The 24119-nt window shown below is 43.2% G+C and overlaps 1 protein-coding gene across 5 annotated transcripts in view; it reads left to right on the top strand.

Moving 5' to 3' along the window:
• Positions 1 to 24119, top strand: part of Nek10 (NIMA-related kinase 10) — a 204699-nt gene that overhangs the window by 156487 nt on the left and 24093 nt on the right. For all 5 annotated transcript variants that reach the window (XM_063274764.1, XM_063274765.1, XM_063274768.1 and 2 more), the window contains 3 exons: positions 3437 to 3474; positions 15821 to 15921; positions 22680 to 22790. In XM_063274764.1, the coding sequence (XP_063130834.1) occupies positions 3437 to 3474; positions 15821 to 15921; positions 22680 to 22790 (250 nt within the window). The remainder of the gene's footprint in view (positions 1 to 3436; positions 3475 to 15820; positions 15922 to 22679; positions 22791 to 24119) is intronic.

Below are 24119 nucleotides of genomic sequence, written 5' to 3'. Positions count from 1 at the left end.
CCCCAGGTGGGACAGTCTCTGGATGGCCTTTCCTTCAGCCTCTACTCCACTCTTTGTCTCTGTGTTTCCTTTAGACAGGAGGAATTCTGGGTTAAATTTTTGAGAAGGGTGGGTGGCCCCATAATTTAGTGTTAGCCATAAATTAAGGCCCACTTTTTTTTTAAATCTGTTACTTATGCAACAAGATTTCTCCATGCCGACTTGCCTTCTGTTGCCAAGGCAACAGGGTGTAGTTAGCTGGCTGCTCTGAAACATGGGATGTTTGCAGTATCAGAGATCCCTGCAGTGAATACCTTCTTTGTGAGCATGATTTCACTAGAGGGTGTGCTCCTGACTCCAGTTTTAATGGAGAGAGGTGGCTGCAGAGACTTTTGACCGTGCAGCACACTGATGTGACCAGAAGGGCCCTCAAGCTGTCTCGGGAGCGCTCCTTCCCTCCCAACAGCCGTCTCACTACTTAGGGCTACTCTGTGTCCACTTCTTAGTCATAATCTGGGTCTCATTTTGGTTTTACTGAATGCGTGCTCTCCATCACTGCTTACCAAACAAACCAGGTTTCAGCCAGTGTCACCGTCCAGCAATCCGTCTTCCTAGCCACACGAACAGACAGTGCCATGCAGCGGTGAGAGCGGCGCCCCTGCTCTGTGGCAGCTCTCAGATTGCCTGCTTATTGCTCGTTTGCCTTCATCCATCAGCACAGTCTGGAGGGAGAGCCAGGAGTCTGGTCCCACCTCCTCACAGAGACAGGAGCTCTGTCAATATTGCAGCAGGTGAAGACCTTGACTAAACGTAAGAGCCCAACCCCCGTCAAGTCCCCTGTCACAGCTGTCATGGTGATGAATGTCGAGAATTCTAGCTACTTTGTATGTCACGGTTGCAGTAACCTCACCAGACAGGTTCTTAGTGTTGTAAGCCAAGCTTCTCATTTCTGATGATGCAGTTAAAGGAGTTCCTTGAGAGAAAATTCTAGAGCAATATCTCTTTCATGGCTGGGATTTTTAATGACAAAATAATTATCCGAGTAATTCACGCTTTTCTGACAAAATAATTACCAAACCAATTCACACTGTGCTTGCATCTATTCTGAATAAAATCTATTTTAAAAGCCATGGAATCTGGCCATATTTTCTGCCTTACCGCCAACTGGAGTGGGTGGACTTGCAGGCTGAATCTCGGTCTTCACTTCAAGACTCTTCAAGGAATAGGAGCTGTGGACCAGGTCATGCTGGATCCAAGGACAGCTAGAGGTCATGGCCTTCTGTGTCCATTCAGCCTCTAAACACTGCTACTGTCACCAGCTCTAGGAGCTATCTGTGCCCATTCAAAAATTTTCATTAGACATGATCTTTAATATGCTAAGTCTTCTCACCAGAAATTATGTCTGAAGCTTCTCCTGTTTAACCATCCCTGTGGCCAGCTCGAGCTATTGTGGGAGTGTCAGCATCTGGAATCACAACGCTTCATAGATCAGACGCATTCTGTGTGCCTCGGTCGAGAATTTCCTCAGGCTCTGTAACATTTCCACCATCTGTCCACCTATGGCTGGGCATCACTGTGGCTTCCATTCACAGTGGATGTGTGCTTTTGGGAAATTACGAATGACTTTCTATCTTTGCAACTGATGACTTATTTTTGAAGAAATTAATGGCTTTTCTGCTGTACTGCACAGAGACTGTGAGGACAGTTTCTTTCCATCTCTGGTGTGTAGCACAGGGCCTCCAAGGAAAGTGTGTGTGTGTGTGTGTGTGTGCGTGTGTGTGTGATATGTTTATGTGAACATTCCCTAATGCTTTTTTTAAGATTGGTCTTATTTTTAAATATGTGTATGTATTTATGTGCATCTATGATTATATGTGCCCACAGAAGCCAGGAGAGGATATTAAATCCCCTGGAACTTGGAGTTGTAGATGGGTGTAAGCTGTCTTATATTCTGGGAACCGAACCTGGGTCCTCTGCAAGAGCACTATGCACTCCTAGTCACCGAGCCATCTTTCCAGTCTCTATGTTAAAGCTTACTAAAAAGGAAGCTAGAACTCCACAGAGCAGCTCAGCACCCGGAGTAGCGGGGAAAATTGCCAGATGCAGGTGCTGATTCATAGTGCATATACACTTAGTAGGAATATTTAAAATTAAGGACTTTTCAGGACAACAAAACGACTATCCAGCTAACTCGGTTTGTATGCTGCCTCCCTTTCAAAACTGTCCATAAACACAAGGAAAGTTTCCCACAAGTTGCATTTTAATCCACCTTTAGGTGACGAGAGCCATGGGGCGTCAGACCCAGCAGCCCTATGTCCTGGCTAAAGCGGTGGGTAGGGATGCTGACTAATGCCTCCTGTGGAAAGGTCTGCCGAGTTTAATGTGGGGATAGCTGGGCACGCGTGCTGACTAGAACAGACAAATATGTAATGGAGGCACCACACGCTCAACTTAATCTCACCTTTTTACTTTTTAAAAATGTGTCCACCGAGAAAGTCTTAAGTCAGTGGTAGAGGAGGAAGAAAGGAACAAAGGGAGAAGTCAGATGTGAGACTAAGAGTCAGAGAATTTTCTAGCATTTGCGCTGGATTGGTTGGTAAGTGCATGCCAACTTTGTGATGCTAAGCTGCAAGTGAATACCGAAACTCTGTGCTGACATAAAATGGTTGGAGCGGACAACTGTCAGCCGAGTTTACTCCAAGTCCTCACACCCAGGGCTGCTGAGCAGACTCCTCCGTGCTCCTCACTGGTGCTCACTCTGTATCATGTGACCTGTCGGGGTGTGGAAGACTACTGAGAAATAGGCTTGCGTTCCACTTGGAAGAGCAAGAGGATAGGTTGTTCATTCGTGTCCCTGACATGGATAAAGGCCACCTCCACACCAGAAGGCGCTGGGACCGACTTTTAAAATGATTGGACAATCTACAATTTTGAGTCAAGGAAGAAGGATGTTAACAGCAGTGGAGACCCTGTGGAGGAGTAATTACTGCAATGTAAATTTATTTCTTCTCATAGAAATATGGGGGGGGTTATTTTTTATTTTTATTTCAAGGACAAATCATGGACAAATACAAGACATAAAAAGTTAGTGTTCGTTGTTTTAATATACACATCATAGCCAGTTAAAGTTTACCTACATGGAAATTTCAGACTAGCCCGACTGAGACTCTACCATTCACACACACACACACACACACACACACACACACACACATATATATTCATGCATGTATATACATATATGTGTATAAATGTGCGTGCGTGTGTGTGTGTGTGTGTGTGTGTGTTATCCCTGGAAGAACAAAATGTGCCTGTTTAACCAGTAGAAAATCCATCCTATATTTAAAATGTTGATTTATCTCTATCTCTTTACTGAATATAGAAAAATGCATTTCTCAGTAAGTGTTCATCATTAGGAGGAACTTTCCTAATGGCTCCTGTCTGATTCTGTTTCCAGGGACTTCATTGGTGGACTAGGATCAAGACCAAGACCAGGTAACTCAGAGTGGACCCCTGTCATGCCTTCTTACAAGCCAGTGTGAGTGAGCTTGTCAGCCCCTCCTCTCCCTCTTCTCCCTTCAGCTCTGCTGTCTCTCCACCTGCCAGCTAAGGCAGGAGAGGACAAGTCAGTGCAGCCTGGCAGTTTCAGAGTCTGCCTGCTGTGACTCTCCACAGTCCCAAACATCATGGCAGTGCTCAGCAGGTCATTTTGATATTAAGTACATGACTGTGAACACAAATTGAGCCTAATATACCTTGAATGATGCTCCAGGGGAAATCCTGACACATAGCAGAATTCTGACTGACTTGCCCACCAGAATATTATAGGCTATTTTTCCAAAATCTGCATTTCTGCTTTTTTGAGACTATTAATTGCTTAAGCTATAAAGTATCTTCTAACTACTAAAAAAAGTGGCATTTCTATATGGATATTTGAAAACTCAACCTCTCCAATGCCAGAAGGTCCTTTCCCCAACTTTTTTTCCTTGACATAGTTTTTCTTTTTTGCTCTGACACAGTTACTTTTCTAGACAGCTATTTTTGTTTGGTTGGAATGAAATTATTGCATAATTTCTTTAAGTTTAGAATTATCCTTAGAATTTATTTTATCTGTATTAGTCTGCCTGTGCTTATGCATACCTGCTCTGGTACGTGGGTGCAAGTCAGGGGACCCCCGTGTGGTATCGGCTGTCTCCTTCCATGGCCGTTCCTAGGGATTGAACTCGTGTTACTGGGCTTAAAGAGCAAGTGACTTTACCCACTGACCCATCTCAGCAGCCCCAAATTATGTCACGAGACATGAATGTTTGTAATGATGCTGAGGGACAAAAAGGATAGTTTTCTAATTTCCAGTAAGGATGATTATAGAAGACTGGTGTCCAATAGTAACTGTAAAATTATCAACTAAATGTAGACAGTGCAGTGGATGCTTGCTAATTCTGCTTTGAACATAGACGAGAGTATGATGTTTTATTTAGTATACAGGCTATTTAAAATTATTCTTCGGTACCATTCCACTTTGACTCCTTAATTCATTTTGTTTGGTGCATTAAATGTTTGCACTGATAAGGTGGGTAGAGTATAAATAATTTGAGGCCATGTCTCTGCAGTTATTAAATTTCCTTGGAAAGTGTTACAGACTTTTACAACTTAAGGCTGTACAATGTCAGCATAGATGCAAATCAAAGATGGTTGTATTGTTAAAATGTCCAAAAGTATCACAGGGACCCTGGCTCCCATGCTGCTGGCCAGGCGAAGGTGAGTTAAGAACATAAGTATACCTCCAGATGACTGCTGTTTTCAGCTCTTCAGCATTGAGGGCAGAACTCCTACCCATGCGAGCCACCATGGACAGGCCTAAGAAGTTCAGCAAAAGGATTCATTTTTTTCTGAAGGCTGGGTTAAGTTGGTATAGCGTAGGTTTGATTTTACGAAAATGATTTATATTGCCAATTTAGATATTTCTTTATACTTTGCCGTTATAAAATGTTGATTTATGAGCCACATGTCACTAAAGCATTTAAAGTGTCATTCAGTGAATGCTCCCTTTCACTAGCTGAATGCGGGATTTGTCTTTGCTCATCTTATGGAGCGCACCCACCCACGGGAGGAACAGGCTCCCCCTGTGAGCTATCCTGCTTCTTAGTCCGAACTTTGGCTCTTTACCTTCTTCGATTTTAATGCTAAACTTCTTTTCTGCCTATTGTAAAAGTGCTTTTGAAAGTGTCATGGGTAAATGCGACCAGTGTTGGTTTAACAAGTCACAAGTAACTGGCAGCAGGCAATTTGCTCAGTCACCTCACCTGCTGGTGTCGTCACGCCTGGCACACCTGGAGATGACTCTGTGAGAGGAAAGAGCTGACACTGACTCCAGTTTCCACCGTTTAGGTGTTAGGGTGTCAGGTATGAATTACACCAGCATGCTTGGTTATGAAGAAGACACGCAGCATGACACATGTGAATGACTCGTGTAGTGTTTTAGGGCATGTTATTTAAGGGATGTATTCTTACTTATTTAGCATCAAATCCAGCTTTCTTATGTGGGGAGAAACGTGTTAGAAATTAAGCATAACATCTCCAGCCCCAAATTTCCTAAATATTCTGTTAACAATGTCAGGGAAGAGAGGATTTAGCCAGGCTCTGAGCAACCCCCAGGAATGCATCCAGTACACAAGCACAGGTGAGAACTGTGAGTTTGGACTTGCATGTTGCTGTCTTATATGGCCATGCAGACTGGTTCTTAGGGGTGTCGGAGTCCATAACAGCAGAACTATGAGGCACCCCAGTCCTGTAGAACCATGAATGCCATATCTTATCCTGTTAACTATATTATAGCAATAGTATATTATATCCATAATCCTTGGGCGGAGGAAGATGTAGCCCCGTGTCTACAGAACTGAAAGCTTAGGGTAGAAGTATTGTCAGGAATTGGCCAGGAATCAGTGTGTAAGTTATTTTAGTCACTTGGGATATTACAGATTTTACCATGCCCGAGTGAAATTTATGCCATTTCTCTAAGCTTTCTTAATTTGAACCTTAAAAACAAAACCACAAATGTTTAAATTATCTCTGTAATGGGGAGCAAGCACTGTTCTTTGCTATAAAGAGATGGCCATTCTAAATAGAAGCAAAAGTCCTCAAAAACATCTCTGTTCATATATGTGGATTTGTGTGTAGTTTGTGAATGAGTTCGAGTGTGTGCATGTGTATGTGCAGGTGTGGTGGATGCCAGAGGCTGAGGTCAGGGGTCCAATTACACTCTACCTTAGCTCTTGAGACACGGTTTGTCACTGGACCTGGAGCTTATCCATTTGACAGGCCAAGTGGTCAGTACATTTCAGGATGCCCCTGTCTCTACTCGCCCATGGCTGGAATTTCAGAGATGCCTTTTACATGGTGCTGGAGATCCCAACTCATGTCCTCATGCTAATGATTGGAGCTTTACCCATGGAGCATCCAGGCCTCCAAGTCAATTTTTTTCTTTCTAGATTTTAAAAAACTTATTTATTTATTTTTCATGAATTTCATATCATGAACCCTAATCCCACTCATCTCCCTGTCTCTTCATATCTGCCCTCTGTCCTTGCAATCTCCCCCTAAACCAAACCAAACCGAACCAACCCAACCCAACCCAACCCAACCCAACCAAACCAAACCAACCCAACCCAACCCAACCAAACCAAACCGAACCAAACCAAACCAACCCAACCCAAGCCAACCCAACCCAACCCAACCAAACCAAACCCAACCAAACCAAACCCAACCAAACCAAACCAACCCAACCCAACCCAACCCAACCCAACCGAACCAAACCAAACCAAACCAAACCAACCCAACCCAAACTAAACCCAACCCAACCCAACCAAACCAAACCAAACCAAACCAAACCGAACCGAACCGAACCGAACCAAACCAACCCAACCCAATCCAACCAAACCCAACCGAACCAAACCAACCCAACCCAACCCAACCCAACCAAACCAAACCTAACCAAACCATATCAACAAATCTCTCTATGGAAGATGCAGTATGTCACACAGTATACCCTTTGCCCAAACATCTTCACTTGCAAACGTTCATTGCAGTGAGTCATTGGTGTGGTTTGATGCCTCTGGCTTCTGCTGCACTATCAATACCAGATCCTCACTGGGATTCCTCTCAGATATCCTGTTGTTGCTCTGTGTCATGGGGATCCTGCAGCTTTGGTTCTGCAGGATGGCTCCTTCATGAGCTCCAGTAATTCATAGATAGGGTGGACCAACTCAGTCCCATAGATCTGGGCCTGGGTGGAGGCGAGTGGGTCAGGCTGCCAGCTCTACTATGCCCACTCTACCAGGGTCAGGTCTCTCCATTTGCCCAGGCAAGGGTCAGCTCTCACACACACCCTCTCATGCCCCCAGGTAGGCTCTCCTATGCCAACATAACCAGTGCCAGCTTTATTGTGATGCCCAGGCTAGGTGCTAGACCCACTTTCCAGGGAGCTGTAGCTGGCAAAGGGCAGGGCCAGCTCTCCCACTCTTATGACCTTGGGCTGGCTCAGTCACACCCCTAGCCAACTCGATTGTGGTGCTTAGGACTGCCCAAGTTGAGCTGACAACACATGCATACTTAAGGCTCAACTTGGGCAGTCCTAACATAACCAGTGCCAGCTTTATTGTGATGCCCAGGCTAGGTGCTAGACCCACTTTCCAGGGAGCTGTAGCTGGCAAAGGGCAGGGCTCCCTCCTTCCCTCAGTATTTACTTAGAACATGACACCAGGAGCAGGGTTGACATGTTGATGTCAAAGGTTCTCTTCTGCACTGTCAATAGAAATGATTGGTAAGTTGGTGGCTTTAAATGACTATGGTCTATTTTTTATATGTTTTTTGTTCATAAAAGTAAGATCTGAGTAAAGTAGTCTGTGTTTTACCCAAACCTTTCATCCACCAGTGTACATTCTGGCTGTCTTCCCAGTTAGTTATTGGAACATGCCTTTCCACACAGTCATTTTTTTTAAAAATGAGACAACATTTCTCTGTGTAGTCCTGGTTGTCCTGGAACTGGCTTTGTAGTTCAGGCTGGCCTTGAACTTATAGAGATCCATCTACCTCAGCCTCCCAAGTGCTAGGATTAAAGGCATGCCCCATTGCCACCTCCCATCAATACTTTATTTAATGACCTCATAAGTTCAGCAGATTTTAGTTCAAGTACATGTGCTAGTGGCCCAACAGTGCAATTGGCACACGATTGTGTACTTTTCTGTATTTCCATTGGAATTTGGAGTATATTATTTTTGTCTCTTAACTTCATGAGAAGCATCTTGAATAGACTTTTACATGTATGTAAGCATATGTGCACACACACAAACACATTCACACACACACACACACACACACACACACACACACACACACACACACACACACACACACTCCCTCCTATGAGGCCAAACTTTGCAATGTAGATCCATTGCTTCGAATTTTCTTGCTTCTCCTCACATCTATTCTGAAGTACAAACTCTGAAACACTTCAAACTCAGTAGATTTAAGTGCTGCTGACATAAATGATTCTCACCTGATCGGACCTGCTAAATCCCAGTCAGTAAAGATGTGCAAAATCATGGTGGTCAGGTTGTATGTATCTTGTATGTAGACAAACTATTGTGCATTTAGAGTGCATGTGAACTGTGAAGGAAATTTGGAGTCAAACTTTAGTCCCACTCCCAAGATAGCTCATCAAGTATGCACTACTATTCCCAAAGATGAAGCAGGCCAGTCTTCAAAGTATTTCTCTTCAAAACACTTCAGATGAAAGCTTCTCACCAGAATTTTTCTTTTAGGCTTGAGACGTGGATGGGAGAGGGAGGGACAAGGGGACAAGCTTGCTTTACCAGTGATGACTGGCTTCCTACCTTCTTCTGCCCAGGAAACACTGAGGGAGGTGTACCAGGTCCCAGGAAGGTGCTGTCTGTTGATGAGGATGTTTCTAAATAATTTTTTATATTTTATTTTTAATTATGTCTATGTGTGCATGTTCATATGGGGATATGTGTGCATAAGTGTCAGTGCCAACAGAGGCCAGAGGCATCAGGTCTACTGGATGTAGAGTTAGAGGTGTTATGTGATATCTGACGTAGGTTGTTGGAACTGAACTTGGATCCTCTGCAAGAACAGCAAGAATTCTTAATCACTGGGCCACCTCTCTGGCCCCCATTTCTGTATCTTGAATTCAATAGTCAGGGAGTGATGGTTTCGTGAGGACTCAGAGATGCTTTATACAAGTCTCTGCTGGGCTTTTTTGAGATTTCCCGTGTCAATGCAATTAATATAAATCTCTTTACCTTAGTCTCAGGCAGACACTTCAGTCAAGGGCAAAAACCAGCCACATTCTTTGCTACCACAAAAATCAGTCTTTATGCCACACACTGAAATTCTTCTCCACTGAAACCTCTTAAGTCACATCTGCACAGTTCAAACCACTCTCAGTCACGAAGTCTTCCATATTCCTACTAGGATTGCCCATTAAGCCCCACTTAAAGGATTCCACTGCTTTCCAAATCCAATGTCCCCAAATCCACATTCTCCCAAACATAAACATGGTCAGGCCTTTTACGGCAAAACCCCAGTCGCTGGTACTGTCTTAGTTAGGATTTTACTGCTGTGAACAGACACCATGACTAAGGGAACTTTTATAAAGACATTTAATTGGGGCTGGTTTACAGGTTCAGAGGTTCAGTCCATTATCATCAAGGCAGGAGCATGGCAGTATCCAGGCAGGCATGGTGCAGGAGGAGCTGAGTTCTACATCTTCATCTGAAGGCTGCTAGTGGAAGACTGGCTTCCAGGAAGCTAGGTTGAGGATATTAAAGCCCACATTCACAGTGACACACCTACTCCAACAAGGCTACACCTCCTAATAGTACCCCACCCTGGACCAAGCATATACAAACCATCACACCCATGTAGTAATATCTATCACATGATGACAGAGGTTGAATTTTTTTTTTACAGATTCACGAGACAAACCAAGATCAAACAACAGTAAATGTCATTCTCTGAGGATGACACTGCCACAGCCATCTTGGCTCTGGTTCTCTGCAGACAGCTGCCACATGTTGTAGGTTCCCCCTAAGGTGTGCACGGCATCAACCTCCTGCAGTTTACTCCTTTTCACCGTGCTCCCACTTCCAACAAGGAAGCTAGGACTCAGTAGCACGTCTTCCTTGAAATCATGCTGCTGGTACCTGGAAGAGGAAACACTCAATCCAGGCCTCTGCCAGCTCTAGGCCTTCCTCACTGTCCATGTGCCTCCTGCTTTCCTTCCCTGCTGAGCACTGACTGTATCTTTCATGGCACCGCCCAACCAGGTCAGAGCTGGATGATGATGTCATTTGTGAAATTCTTGTGTTTGGAGGCCTCCAGCCATGTGTGCCCTCCATCATGCTAGAGCCGTGTCCCATGTCTAGAAGAGGCTTCCTTTTTCTTTACAGTCCTCATAGCACATCCACCCTGCCCCCATTCCTCGCTTGTCTTTACAGAGCACTACGTCCCCTTGTCCCCTTGTTCAGGAGGCCCTGCCTCCTCTGCTGCTATTTTGTCTGCCTACCTCAGAGTTTCTGATTCTCGTCAGGAAGAATTCAGAAAAATAACTGGTTGATACTTTATCCTGGCAAACTGTTAGAACAAGTGTTTTCTTTTTTGTTGTTGTTCTGTTTTTAGTAATAAAAACCATAAAGAATTTTAAAGTTAAAATTCTAAACTTTTATTTTATGAAGAATAATTTCTTTACATAAGACCATATTATAAATGATTGTCTTTACATATTCCTTCTCTCTCTTTCTAAATGTGTGTGTGTGTGTGTGTGTGGGGAAGGGACATGAGGTATTTGGGGGAGTCTAGTGTATGTGTGGTATGTATGATGTGTATATGTTGTGTAGGTGGTGTGTGCGTGCTGTGTGTGGTGTATATGTGTTGTGTGTATGTTGTGTGTTATGTATGGTGTATATGTGTTGTGTGTATGTTGTGTATGTGTTGTGTGTTATGTATGGTGTATATGTATTGTGCATGTGGTGTGTATGTGGTGTGTGTGGTACATGTGTGTATATGCTGTGTGTGTGTTGTTATGTGTATTGTGTATGTGGTATATATGTGATGTGGTAGGTGAGTCTGTGTGTCTGTGTGGCATATGTGATATGTGTGGTGTGTGTATGTGGTATGTGGTGTGTGTATATATGTGTTATGTGTATGTGGTATGTGGTGTATGTGTTTATGTGGTGTGTATGTGTGGTATGTATATGGTTTGTGTGGTATTGTGTGGTATATGTGTGTTTATGTTTTGTGTGTGTGGTATGGTGTCTAGAATGTGTGTGTGGTATTATGTGCATGTGTGTATGTGTGGGTGGCGTATATGTAGTGTGTGTGATATATGTTTAGTTGTGTGTGTGTGTGTGTGTGTGTGTGTGTGTGTGCCTGCCTTAATTAGGCAAACATGTTTTATAAAATATCCTTATCTGTAAGAGGGCTATTAAGGAGTCAGGGAACCATGGGAGAAGAAAGGGAAGGCAGTGGCTGTGAATAAGAAAGGGGTATACGATCCACTCACCTTAGACACACATGGTATACCGTCCACTCACCTTAGACACACATGGTATACTGTCCACTCACCTTACACACACATGGTATACCGTCCACTCACCTTAGACACACATGGCTGTGTCATGCCGACCTGACACGTGCAATATATAGTTATTAAAAAGATGAAAAAATTTGGACACTTCTGTCAATGCTTAATAAGTACAGTATTGGCAGTGAGTTAATTTGGAAAATGTATTAAGAGAAAATTAATGAAAACCAGATAACGTGAGGTGACTGGGATTGCCCTGATCGTGTTTATCACCAATTATTAAATAAAGGAAAAGGAAAGCTGAGTGTCAGCTCAGGTACAGATGGAGACCCTTCCTTTGCAGACTGCAGTTAACTGTAGCGGCCTGAAGCTGTCTGGGAAATCATTGCTTGCTAGTGTAACAGAGGGTTCCTTGCATGCCAGTCTCATTTAGAAATTCCCTTTACTTCCTAAAGCCAGCTCATGCCGCAGGATAGTATCTGTGACAGATACCCCCCAACCCCCAAGAGTCTTAAACTCAGCATAGTGTGACAGCAGCACGTATCTCAGAGTTCTGGCAGCGTGTGGGACTCAGAATCACCTTATTCTATACGTTAGTGGTGAGAAGTATCTTTGAATCAAACGTAAGTAACAGAGCACGTAGAAACATATGATACTTTTAACATAAAATTCAAAGGGAGTAGAATTCAGGATATGCAAAGAACATTTGCAAATCAAGAAAAATATAAGCAATCGTCCAACAGCAATGATAAATAATTAAAAAGCCTAATAATTTCACTAGCCTTCAAAACTATAAAGTAGGAAAAAAATACAGACTGATATAATTAGAATTTGATAATAGGTAGTGTTGATCGGGGTATGGAATAATACATTCCCTTCCGGTCAGTCATTTTAGGGGACATTGGTTACAATGAGAAGCGAGTATGTCTTTGGCCTTGGTATCCCTTGCCTCCTTAGTGAGACATCATGCAGATGGCGTCGTCGACAGCTGAGAGATATTGATGGCTGCCGAGGTCCTGGCCAGACAGAAGTTAACTAAACAAAGCACAGGGCGCACAGGCGAACCAACAGCTTCTTCCAGGGTCGTAAGGAACAAGCCAGAACTGCTCTATCCATGATGCACTGAAAAGCAGTAACCCCTAACAGCAGTGTCTGGGACATAACGTGTCACTGGTTAGCTGAAAACGAGGTGGAGGGGAAAGAAGAGGAGAAAATAAAAGAGAAGGGAGGTTTCATATATACATATACACAAACATACTTATATACACACATACATATACATATAAATATACATATGCACATACATACATATACATATACACACATACACACACATATATACACAATATACATATATATACATATATACAGATACACAAACATACATATATACACACATACATATACATATAAATGTACATATGCACACATATATACATATACACACACATATATAACATATACATATACACATACACACATATATACATAATATACTATATATACACATATACATATACACATATACTATATATACACACATACATATACATATAAATATACATATGCACATATATACATATACATATACACATACACACACATATATATACACAATATACATATATATACAACATATACATATACACAAACATACATATATACACATACATATAAATACATATGCATATACAAATATATATACTACATATAAATATACATATGCACATATATACATATACACATACACATACACACGTATATACACAATATACATACATATAAACAAACATACATATACATATTAATGTACATATGCACATATATACACATATACATATATAACATATACATATACACATACGCACATATATATATATATATACAATACATATATACACACATACACACACACACACACACACACACATACACACACACATTCTTTTTCTGGTTTTGCCTTTCAAACTCTGTTGACAGCGGCCCTCAGCGACCAGTCCGCCGTTGCTAAGTGAGCAGCCCCTAGCTGCATGTGGCATACTCTGCAGCGCTCCCGTTCTATTCAGGTCATTGCGTGCATTTCTCACAGTGCTGCTCATAACCTATTAAAGTGATGTCAAGGCTGAAAGATAGTCTGAATGTTACTGTTGGGCGTTACTTGTACATGTGTGTGAGACAGACATTTCGGGAGGCAGAAGAGTAGCACACACAGCTGATGTCAGCAGTTATTTCTGACTGAGTGGCCCTGAGGAAAGGTGCCTCCCCGAGCCTTGAGCCTCATCTGTAATAACATTTTTGTGTGTTTGTCTGCTTGATTTATGGGTTGGGGTGGGCTTTTGCAATTAAACCTTTAACATTTTATTTTAAGAAAGCAACCGATCAAAGCAATTTTCAAAAGTCAAGCGCTTCCTAGAACTGAGGCGCAGAGGTTGGATGGACTTAAAACCCATTTATTTATTTTTTTAAGTTAAAGTGCATAGCTATGTTGAACAGCAGACATTCTGGCTAACTCCTTGCTTTTGTGTGTAGGGCCACAGATGGGTGCACGTTTGTGGTAAAGTAGAGTCAAGCCTGTGGTGCCCACTCAATTGCTGTCACAAGCCTAAAACTGCTTGGCCACACTGTGAGCCTTTAGCTGGAAATCATGATGGACAAGCCATCATGACGATGACAAACCTAAGGCCACCAGTCCTCTGCTGCCAGTGGGAACTTAGTGCCTTACCAAGTCCTGTCTTCAGGGGCTTAGGCAGAAGTCTGCCCTTTAGGGGGTCTTTGGGTGGGGAGCACAGTTGCAGATGATGGGGCTACTGTCGCCCAGGCTGGTGCATGGTGGGGAGCAGACTGCATGGCTGCTCTCCGCTAAGCTCCTGTGATTTGATTTCTCAGCTTTTTGCCCCAAGGGTAATTTATTAAATCACATCTTAATGATCCAATAATTTATGCTTACAAGGAGTTTTCAAAAGCGACAGGGCCTTTACACCTCAACAGGAAATTAGCCTCAGATGGCTCAGAGCTGGGTTATTCCTTGTGCTAATTTTCAAACAAGTACATAGAGCTAGCCGTAAGGAGAATCTTCATATTTTATTTACCTTTTTTTGTTTTCTTTCTGAAATGGATAATTTCATGCTTTTAAATAGCCATGTAAAATTCTCTGTAAATGTTTTGAAAACAAACCATTATGGCGAGACACACAATCTTTTTCCGAAAGCACACGCAAGAGTCTTTAAAACTGCGGCTATTGCTGAAGCAATTACTATAACAGATTTAATTTCTTAAATGCTTAAAATGGTATGGAAGGAAGGAAAGGAGGCCTAAGAAACTTAATTTTAATGAGATACGGGTACATTATTGCATAAACGATGGTATAGATGTGTGTGTGTGTGTGTGTGTGTGTGTGTGTGTGTGTGCGCGCGCGCGTGCGTGCGTGCGTGACATGCGTGGGATGCGTGCGTGCGCGCGCGCGTTCCAGAGGGAAGAGGGGATATTATCTTCTGGCATCTTCTATGCACTCCATTGCAATCCGTGAATGAGGAGAGATGGGCGTGGCTAATGCGGGGCGGGGGGCGTTCCTATATTAGCTTTGCAGTCCTCCAGAATAGAGCGCTGTGCCCTGCCGAGGACTATGAAGCCGGGGAAGCAGCCCCTGAGCACGTTGACAGCCATTAGTCAGAATCTGTGAAGGTGCAGTGGGTTTACAGGGACAATTCGGGACAAGTCACCCCAGAAAGAAATCTAAGTAGACATTAAGATTTACAATAATTAAGGATTTGAGCAGTACTTAATTCTGCTATAGAGTTTTTGGTGTTTGTGTCTAGTATCTTTAATAAAATTAGCTTTAAAATGTATTATAGAAGGTATGGACAGTTTATTATTTAAAAACGAGCAGAGCGAGCGAGCGAGAGAGCAAGCAAGCAAAGGAAAAGCTCTCCTCAGAACTTCTTATCTGAGGCACCATTTCCTCCCAATGACAGCCTCCTACAATCACAGACAAAATATCCAAGGGCACCTATTTTCTCAAGGGCACCTAGTTTCTCAAATATTATGCAAGGGATATTTTTGTTCCTTTGGTGCTTGAGTAGGGGTGGGAAAGAACAGGTTATTTTGTATTCTAAAACACCAGAGTGTTATAGTATCTCATTGGTGAGATGAGATCTTGGGTTCTTTCTCCCCCAGAACTTTATTGTTTTGCACTAACACCACTTTTCTAAGAGCCTTGACTGTTGACTTTATCACCCATAGCTTCTGCGGGCATCGCTGTATCCCAGCGGAAAGTGAGGCAGATCTGCGACCCCATCCAGCAGATCCTGATCCAGCTGCACAAAGTCATCTACATCACGCAGGTCAGTGTCTACAGAGGTACACCTCTCAGCCTCAAGGCCAAAGCTCACATAGCTGAGAACACACAGCCTTGGGGGACCTTGATGTAGAGCAAACACGGAGTCGTTCTCACCCCGCCGATCACATGTATGTGAATTAAATTCAGTTTTCTCCATGGCTTCTGCCTGTGCTCTCATTCTTAAACATCCCACTTCCACACAAGTGGATTTTCATTGTGGAGTGCAAGGAGGGGCAGAACTGGGTCGCTTTTTCTTTCTACAAGCCACTCTATCATAGGAGGAAAAGGAATAGGACCTCTCCTTTCATCAGCTTTGACAACACAGCCTCTCAAGAATATGACGGCCATTTGTAAATTTTTCCTTTTTTAAGAAGCATAGATATTTGGGTAAGAAAATGAGTACTTTGAAGTTCAAGATAGTGTCACCTGGTTCCTTTATTGATTCCTTCACCTAGTTTTCCTATAATTAGCAAGCACCTATTCAAGCTTCGGATACTGTTCCAGGCTTTGCGAGGCATAGTCTTATGATGGTTGATCTTGACTGTAACGTGATGAGCATTAGAATCGCTATGAAAGAAATGTCTATGAGGGACTAACCAAACTGCATTCACTGAAGTGAGGAGACTCCTCCCAAATGTGGCCATATCATGTGCTAGAGTCCTGACCTGAGTATTGAGGAGAAAGGGAGCTGAATAGGATCAGTCATCCAGTGTGACCAGCTGTATTCTGCTTCTGCCATGGAACCTTCCCTGCTGTGACAGACTGTAAGCCCTATGACTGTAAGACAAAGTAAAATTTCTCTCCCTCCTTCCTTCCTCCCCTCCCTTCTTTTCTCATTTTCTCCCTTTCCCCTTTCCTTTTCTTTCCTCCTCTCCCTCATTTCTCTGTCCCCTATTTCTCCCCCTCTCTCTTCTTTCCCTCTCTCCCTCCTTTCCTCACTCCTTCCTTCTCTTTCTCTCTTCCGCCCTCTCCCCTTCTTCCCTTTCTCCCTCCTTTTATTGCTTTTGTCAGTGGGTTTTTTGTTGTTTTTTTCTTTGTTTTTTTGTTTTGTTTTGTTTTTTTTGTCTATGCAACAAGATAAATAACTAGCCCATGTCCTGATTACCTTGAGAGTGTACCATGGGAGTTGTTGGAACCACTCATGACAAGTCTAGCTATACATCCAGAGTCGGCAGAAAGGCACTGAAGGCCCATGTACTAGCTGCCTCCTGGTGAGAAAGAAGTGCACTCAGACTTCATCCATCATCCAGCCCCATCTTAAAGGCAAGACCCAAGCCGTTGATTTCTATAAGCTAGGGGCAGTTGAAGACTGTAGGAATCACTGGTGATTTATAATCAGCACCTAATATTTCTGGGAAGCTTGCATATTCTTTTTCCCAGTACATAGTCACTTTGATAAATGGTTGCACATTTTCCTGGAGAGAGTGAAGAAAAAAATTTATGGAGAGCTCCTGTTACAGTGTCTCGGGTCCTTTATCCAGGGATTCTAGCTTCCATATTAGCCAGGGCCATTGGCGGGGCTCTGAGTTGAGTTAGGTGTGAAAACTGTGAGAGGCAGAGACAGTTCACTGAAACGGCAGTAACCCAGGTCAGAATGTCGCCTACAAAACCCGTGGTTCCTTTTCTGCTGTTACAACAAACACATGGGGCAACACAACTATTAACTTCCTGTCTGGGAACACCCGAGTAGCTGTTTCCACCAAAGCTTGCTACAGCCAAGGTGTTTTGTCAGCAGGGCTGGCTTCTCTGTGCTGAGTGCTCTAGCTGGCCACTGGGTCTGGTGTTATCACTCTGCTTCTGTTGTCAGATTCACTGGATTTTTGTATTCTTCGGGGTCGCATGACTAGCCAAGGAGAGAAACCTCACGGTTTGCAAGGATGCAGGGCCCCCACCGGCATGTGCTGTCCTGGAAGGAACACCTTCCAGAGGTTCTGGGTTGACCTCAGCTGGGGAGGGGTGTGTAGACCACAGGTCAGCAGATAATACATCATCCAAATCACCCACCACTCCCACTTCTTTGAACATCTGAACATTCTCTCCTCTGTAAGCCCTGGCATGGCACCCCCAATAACACAAGCTCTCCTTGGAGCAGTTAATCTGCAGGAGCCCGCCCATCCCATGTAGAATCTCGAGTGTGAGTCCCCATGCCTGTGGGCTTGGCTGGACGCTGTGCTCTATTAATTCCTCCCCATACAATAGCCAGCAAACATACAATCTCACACACTCTGAGGTGGCACCGCTCTGTACAGTCTGTGAGTTTGGGGCATGTAAACCACTTCCTCCTAAACTCTCTCAGAGATTAGCTTCCATGAACTCTATGGAGATCTGATGGGTTATGGATTTGACACTCACTCCTGAATATCTTGTGGGGAGCATGCATGCCATCTCAAGATCCCTCTCCCAGTCATCTCATGCAACTTTCAAGAAGGGGGAGGGGAGTCTATTTTTTCAGAACAGAGTAAGAAGTTGTATCCTCTGACAATAAATACTGAAAGTGACTTGGGTTTAAAATTCCCAGTTTCATCAGAAAGACGCCCCCATTTCATGTTTCTGGGGCCCAATTTGGTACCTTTAGGGCCAAGGCCTTGCATCTAAGAAGAGGTCACATATGGGAACAGAAACTTCTACGCCAGGCTCAGTGAGGTTGGCTGAGGTTCTGTGCTGGGAAAGCATAAAGCTTTCCTTTGGAGACAGGCAGACAGTCTACGCAGATTCCTGCTGAAGACCACTGGGAGCGATGTGCTGTGTAACACCTTCTGTAGGACAGGACGGGGTTTGGTAGAATTTTCTGGAACACTATCTCCTACAGATGGAACCACTGAATGCAACTAAGAGCCAGCACCAACCGGCTGGGATCCCAGCAGGTAGAGCCAAGCAAGGCCACAGCATCCTCAACTCAGAAGGACAGGCTCCGTCTTCCTCAGGGTCTCTCACAGTTCTTATCCACAGAACTTAGTACATGGCCACTGAGCCAGGGAGAAATGCCCTGGTGTCTAGCAGGACAATCAGGATGGCCTGTCAGGCACTGACCGCCGCTTACACTAGGGACCAGGCAGACAAAGCCACTCCCTTCCTTGACACTGCACAACCGTGCTGTTCTCCTTGCTTCCCTGGTGCCATTTGCCCCCTACCTTGGGACATTTTATGCTCAGAGATCAGTCCTACCAGACAGTGTTGCCCCAAACCTAGTATTCTCAGTCAATTGCCTTTCTGGACCCAAGAATATAAAATTAATTATTTTCCTCACTATTTTCTGTTGTCAGCCTGTCTCTTAGGTAGCCACACAGAACGTTTTGACTGATTAAGTGACAGCGTGTGAAGAAATATAAGCAAACATCTGGGAGAGAACTTGATTAGTGAATGAGTATCACCTACTAGATCAGACAGTAAACATATCATATTGAAATTAATGTCCATTTATGCACTAGCCCAGGAATTTGGGGAAATACCCTTTAGTGTTATAGGAAGATCTGGAAATAGCTCTTTAATTAATCTGTTAATCATTAAACTGAGAGATATCCTTTGAAATTTAGCATACCTTCTATATATAAATCCCTATGTGGTAAATAAACTCTTTAATGGGTGTATACTCTTTCTTTATGGGAGTCCATGCATTTTACAGCAAATATGAAACTCTTGTAAATGTGTCATTATTCCCTTAAACTGTCGGCGGGCTGGACGATTTTTGTATTTTTTGGCCAGTGGCATGCATTCATTCCATGCTGCCAGTTCAGACATAAGACTGCAGATTTTCCAAATGTGCTATTAGAACACTTTCAGCCTCACATTATTAACACAGCGAGAAAAGGTTCCCCACTGGGAATTTTAACACACAGTGCTCAATACAGCCAGTGTCATCATAGGAAGGAGAGGGACACAGCTGAGATGACACACTGACGCATTTACCGCACACAAGACCGAGCTGAACAAAGGAATCCTGTTCCAAGTATGATTGACTTGGAGCACCCCCCTTCTTACTGTCCTCCCGAGGACCGGAGAACTGACAGAAAACCTTGCTTCTGTTCCTGCCCAGTTTCCATGGAGACATACCTGCAAAAGTCAGTCATCTAATGGCAACAGTTCTACAAGTCAGGATGTTCGATGCTTCTTACTTCGATTGCACATCTTAACCTGGGCAGGTTTTCCCTAACCTGGAAAGGCAGTCTTAAGGCTGGCATGCTAAGGAGGCAATGCGTAGTCCATCTCAGATGCTGGCCATCAGTGTGTCTTTGAGTAGCTGGTATCTAATGCTCAAATATTACCCTGTAGCTATTGCACAGGTAAGACCCGCAGAGCTGAAGGGATCAGACTGCCTTTAGTTCTCTACTGGACTTCAGTCAGTTTATTAAATATATGCTTTGAAGTCATCATCTAACAGCTTAAAACATGACAACACATCTGTTTCCTAGAGAGGAGATAGGAAGTTTGGGGAGGACCTGCAGCGTTGCCCATCACTGGGGTGTCAGCAGCAGCAGACGCTGTCCTGAGGTCTCAGAGAACCACACTGTGTAGCGGGAGTAAGAGCATACCTATATTTCTCACACCAAATCTGCTTTTAGGGACTCTAAATTCAAGAGAAGTGTTAGATTTTATTTCTTTAAATGGGAATCTTAGAACATTTGCTTTTAACATTTAGGGAAAAAAACTGTTAAGCAGTGAAATGTCAAAATAGAATAAAGTGTTATTTTGGTCTACTATTTAGCCCTGCAAATTGCTGGTGTCTTGCTAATGTATATCTAGGTAGAGAATGCAGGGTTTTTGGAAAGACTCCACACTGATGCAAGTTTGAGAAGACATGCAGACCAGAATTTTTTTCTCCTTTTATTACTTTTTGTGGTGTAATAAAAACCATTTCCAGCCTCGGATTGAAGAAAATATCATCTTTTCTGGAATAATTTTCTTTATCAGTAAAATGGGCGTTTCTGTGGGCTGTGTGTTTCTCAGATGTAATGAGTCCCTGAGAATGTTTGTACGCTGTGAGCTACAGTATGGCAGCCATGTGCTAGTGGTGTTGGCTTAGGGATAAGGCTGACACAAACACCTACGCCTCAGAAGGAAGGTATGCGACTCATCCTTTACTGTAAAGAGAACCTGCTTTGCTACTCTGCTGTGGGACAGGGCAAAGGATTGCTCACAGCGGCCTGGCAAGCATGAGCCATAGGTTTTGATTCTGTTTTTATATCAACTTCATTATTATACTTACTTCATCCACAGATGAGCCATCCCCATTCTCCGTAAATTGTTAAATTCTCACTGAATGCTTTATGGATGGGACACTGTGCTAACAGTATTTATCCCACTGAGACACACTTGTCTGTGTGAGGACGTTAGGGATGTGAGCTTACTCAAGTGAGCCATTATGCATTGAATTCGGGGGCAATAGATGAATCTCCAAGTTAACCAGAGGCTCGCCAAGTTAAATGAATAGCAAGACTTGTCAAGATCTCTGTGACAATTATTCTGATACCTTCCAGACTTAGGCTGAGCTCACTGGTGATTCAGGTCTTCAAAATGCTGTTGTAGCAAGCAGGGTGTGAAGTCTTTCCCCATTCACAGACTTGTGCGAGCCCGCAGGTTGCCAGTGGGACCTAGGGCACCACTGCCCCCTGGTGTTTGCTCTATGGAGGTGGAAACTTCTGGTAGGAAGCAAGCAGTCACTAAGTCCTGTCTTCCTAGGCTGGGTCTCCATCCACTCAGTTCTCCAGCCCTCTCCTCACAAAGAGACTAATGTTGAAAACTGTCTCCTTCACTTACACATTCCTCCTCTATTCTATGTGAAAGACAAGAATAAATGTGAATTTCAAGGGCTTTGGATTAGCCTTCCTTCACGGTGGCACACATATTTTATTGGCTCCAAATAGTTATAAGGTAGCAACTCAAACTGAAGTCCCAGGCAGTGAAGCAGGGCTGGGGTGGGATCCTCTCTGCAGTGCTCCTGCCTCTCTTGGCCACCATTTGGTTTGTTTATCATTTTCTGTTTTAATTGGGAGCACTCGTTGCAAACTCCCCCCGCCCCCATTCCTCAGCTCTTCCTTCTAATGTCGAGCTATGTTTTTTAAAAAAAGCTTATGAAGACCAAGTCGTCTGATAATTCTGATCTTCCCTCTTTTGTGTTATTCTTCACCCAGGCTTCACCTCGCCCTCCGTGCCACCAGAACTCTGATTCCCCATGTAAATCCTTCCTTCAAAACCCTGCAAATCGGGTCATTGTTTTAAATCCCCCTCTTTTCTAAGATTCTGTAGTGACTGCCTAGGTATTTATGAAATCCACATCATCCTATCCAGGTCATAATGCATGTCAATACATGCTTTCCTGGGAACACTAGGCTGTAGGATTTTGTTTCTGACCAGCTGAAGAACTGTCACTCACGGGCAGGCACACAGGCAAATATACAGCAGTCGAGATTTTTATGTTTTCTGGTCCAAAGTATCAGTTTTTCCGAAGGCTATGGCTGGGTGCTTGGCATGGTTCTGGCATGTGACAGACATGTACACATGAATAGAGTGGAATGTGTATGTGCATAGTCGTTACGGGAAGAGTGCTATCAGTAAGTGTAACGGTGACAAGATAAAACAAAATAGCAGAGCCACCCCTCTATACCGAGGATGAAACTATAGCATAACATTTGCTGATTTGGATTCTTCCTCAGTCTTGTTGAGGGTGGCCCTGTTGTGCTGGCCCTGTATAAGTGCTCTCGTCCTGTAGGGACGGATGCACTGTGGAGGAGTTGGTGGTCATGTCTGTCTTCTTGCTTTCTGCAGCTCCCTCCAGCTCTCCACCATGATCTGAAGAGAAGGGTTATAGAAAGATTCAAGAAGTCCCTGTTCAGCCAGCAGAGCAACCCCTGTAACCTGAAATCCGAAATCAGGAAGGTATGTGCTCTCCATGTAGGCACCTGTCCACAGGGGATGTCTTCCTCCCAATCCGTGCCTTGACCTCTGCCTACTATTAAAGGGAAATTAATGCTTGACCACACGGGTCCACCTTACCTCTGATTTCCCACCCTTCTTTCTGTGGCTATTTTATCCAGGGGACTGACTGATAACAACTCTTTCTCGTCACTACATATTTGCTTAAAAATAAATATTATTATTTTTTTTAACAACAAAAAATTTTATTGATTTACAAATTTTAAAATGGATCACTTAAAAGTGGGGCTATTTTAACCTTATTACTTTTAAACTAATTCTTTCAAAATGTACTTTATTTTTAAAGTGACAGCAATTACCCATGGACCAATCCTTTTAGCATATTGTTTTCTATGTTATGTCAAACGGTCTGCAGAGCAGAGCAGAGCAGAGCAGAGCAGAGCAGAGCAGAGCAGAGCAGAGCAGAGCAGAGCAGAGCAGAGCAGAGCGCAAAGCTTGTGCAGTGGTCTTTACACAGAAGTCTGAACACAGGCAGAGGCACTTAAGTTGTAAACTTTAAATAGTGGCCTTTGCTCTGTGCATTAGGACGTCTGTGTCAAGAAAACGATGTGAAAGCCACTGCTTAGTACTAGCAAAACAAGTGGGACACATTTAAACAAAAGTAAAACTTAATTGTGAAGTATGTTTTGTAAAACTACTTGCTACAGCCTACATTTCAGTTGGCTTGACATCATCATGTAAGAAAAAATGTAGCACAAAAGATTCAGTCTAAAGGATTTTTTTCGCATCCTCCATATGCAAAGAGCACAGCTTAGTAATTTACATAGTTCTCAGGCTTAATCCTTGGTCAGTAGGTTTCCAAGTGCAAGTACAGTCATGCTGCCTCCAGGAACTCTACTCAGATACTAATATTTTCTTCACAGCATGGCTTCCTATGGGGGAAAATTCACCAGAAGTATGCCTGTGAGGGGCTTTGTGAAAAGCTTAGCTCTGTAAAACTAAAATACATCACAAAATCAAATAAAATAAACTGATGGCAACCAAGTCAGTTTTCAAAGTAAAATCTATTAAAAAATGATAATATACATGTGTGAGAAATACAAGAAGTGGTCACTGTGGTTAGTCACAGACGCAAGAGATCTAAGGATCCGAGGCTTGTGAACACAGTAATTAAGAGTAAAGTAATATGCGAGTTCCAATTGTGTGCACAACTTTGAGAAGCCGGTCAAGTACTACTAGAAAACATAGTATAGTTGGTAACTCTAAAATTTATATTATTCCTTTTCCTTTAATATTTTTAGGTACATACCAATGAGAAAAGCAATTTATCTG

This window comes from Rattus norvegicus, chromosome 15 (genome assembly GCF_036323735.1).
Source record: "Rattus norvegicus strain BN/NHsdMcwi chromosome 15, GRCr8, whole genome shotgun sequence".
Taxonomy (NCBI): domain Eukaryota; kingdom Metazoa; phylum Chordata; class Mammalia; order Rodentia; family Muridae; genus Rattus; species Rattus norvegicus.
Note: the sequence above shows the minus strand (reverse complement) of the source record. Positions and strands in the feature narration are given on the sequence as shown.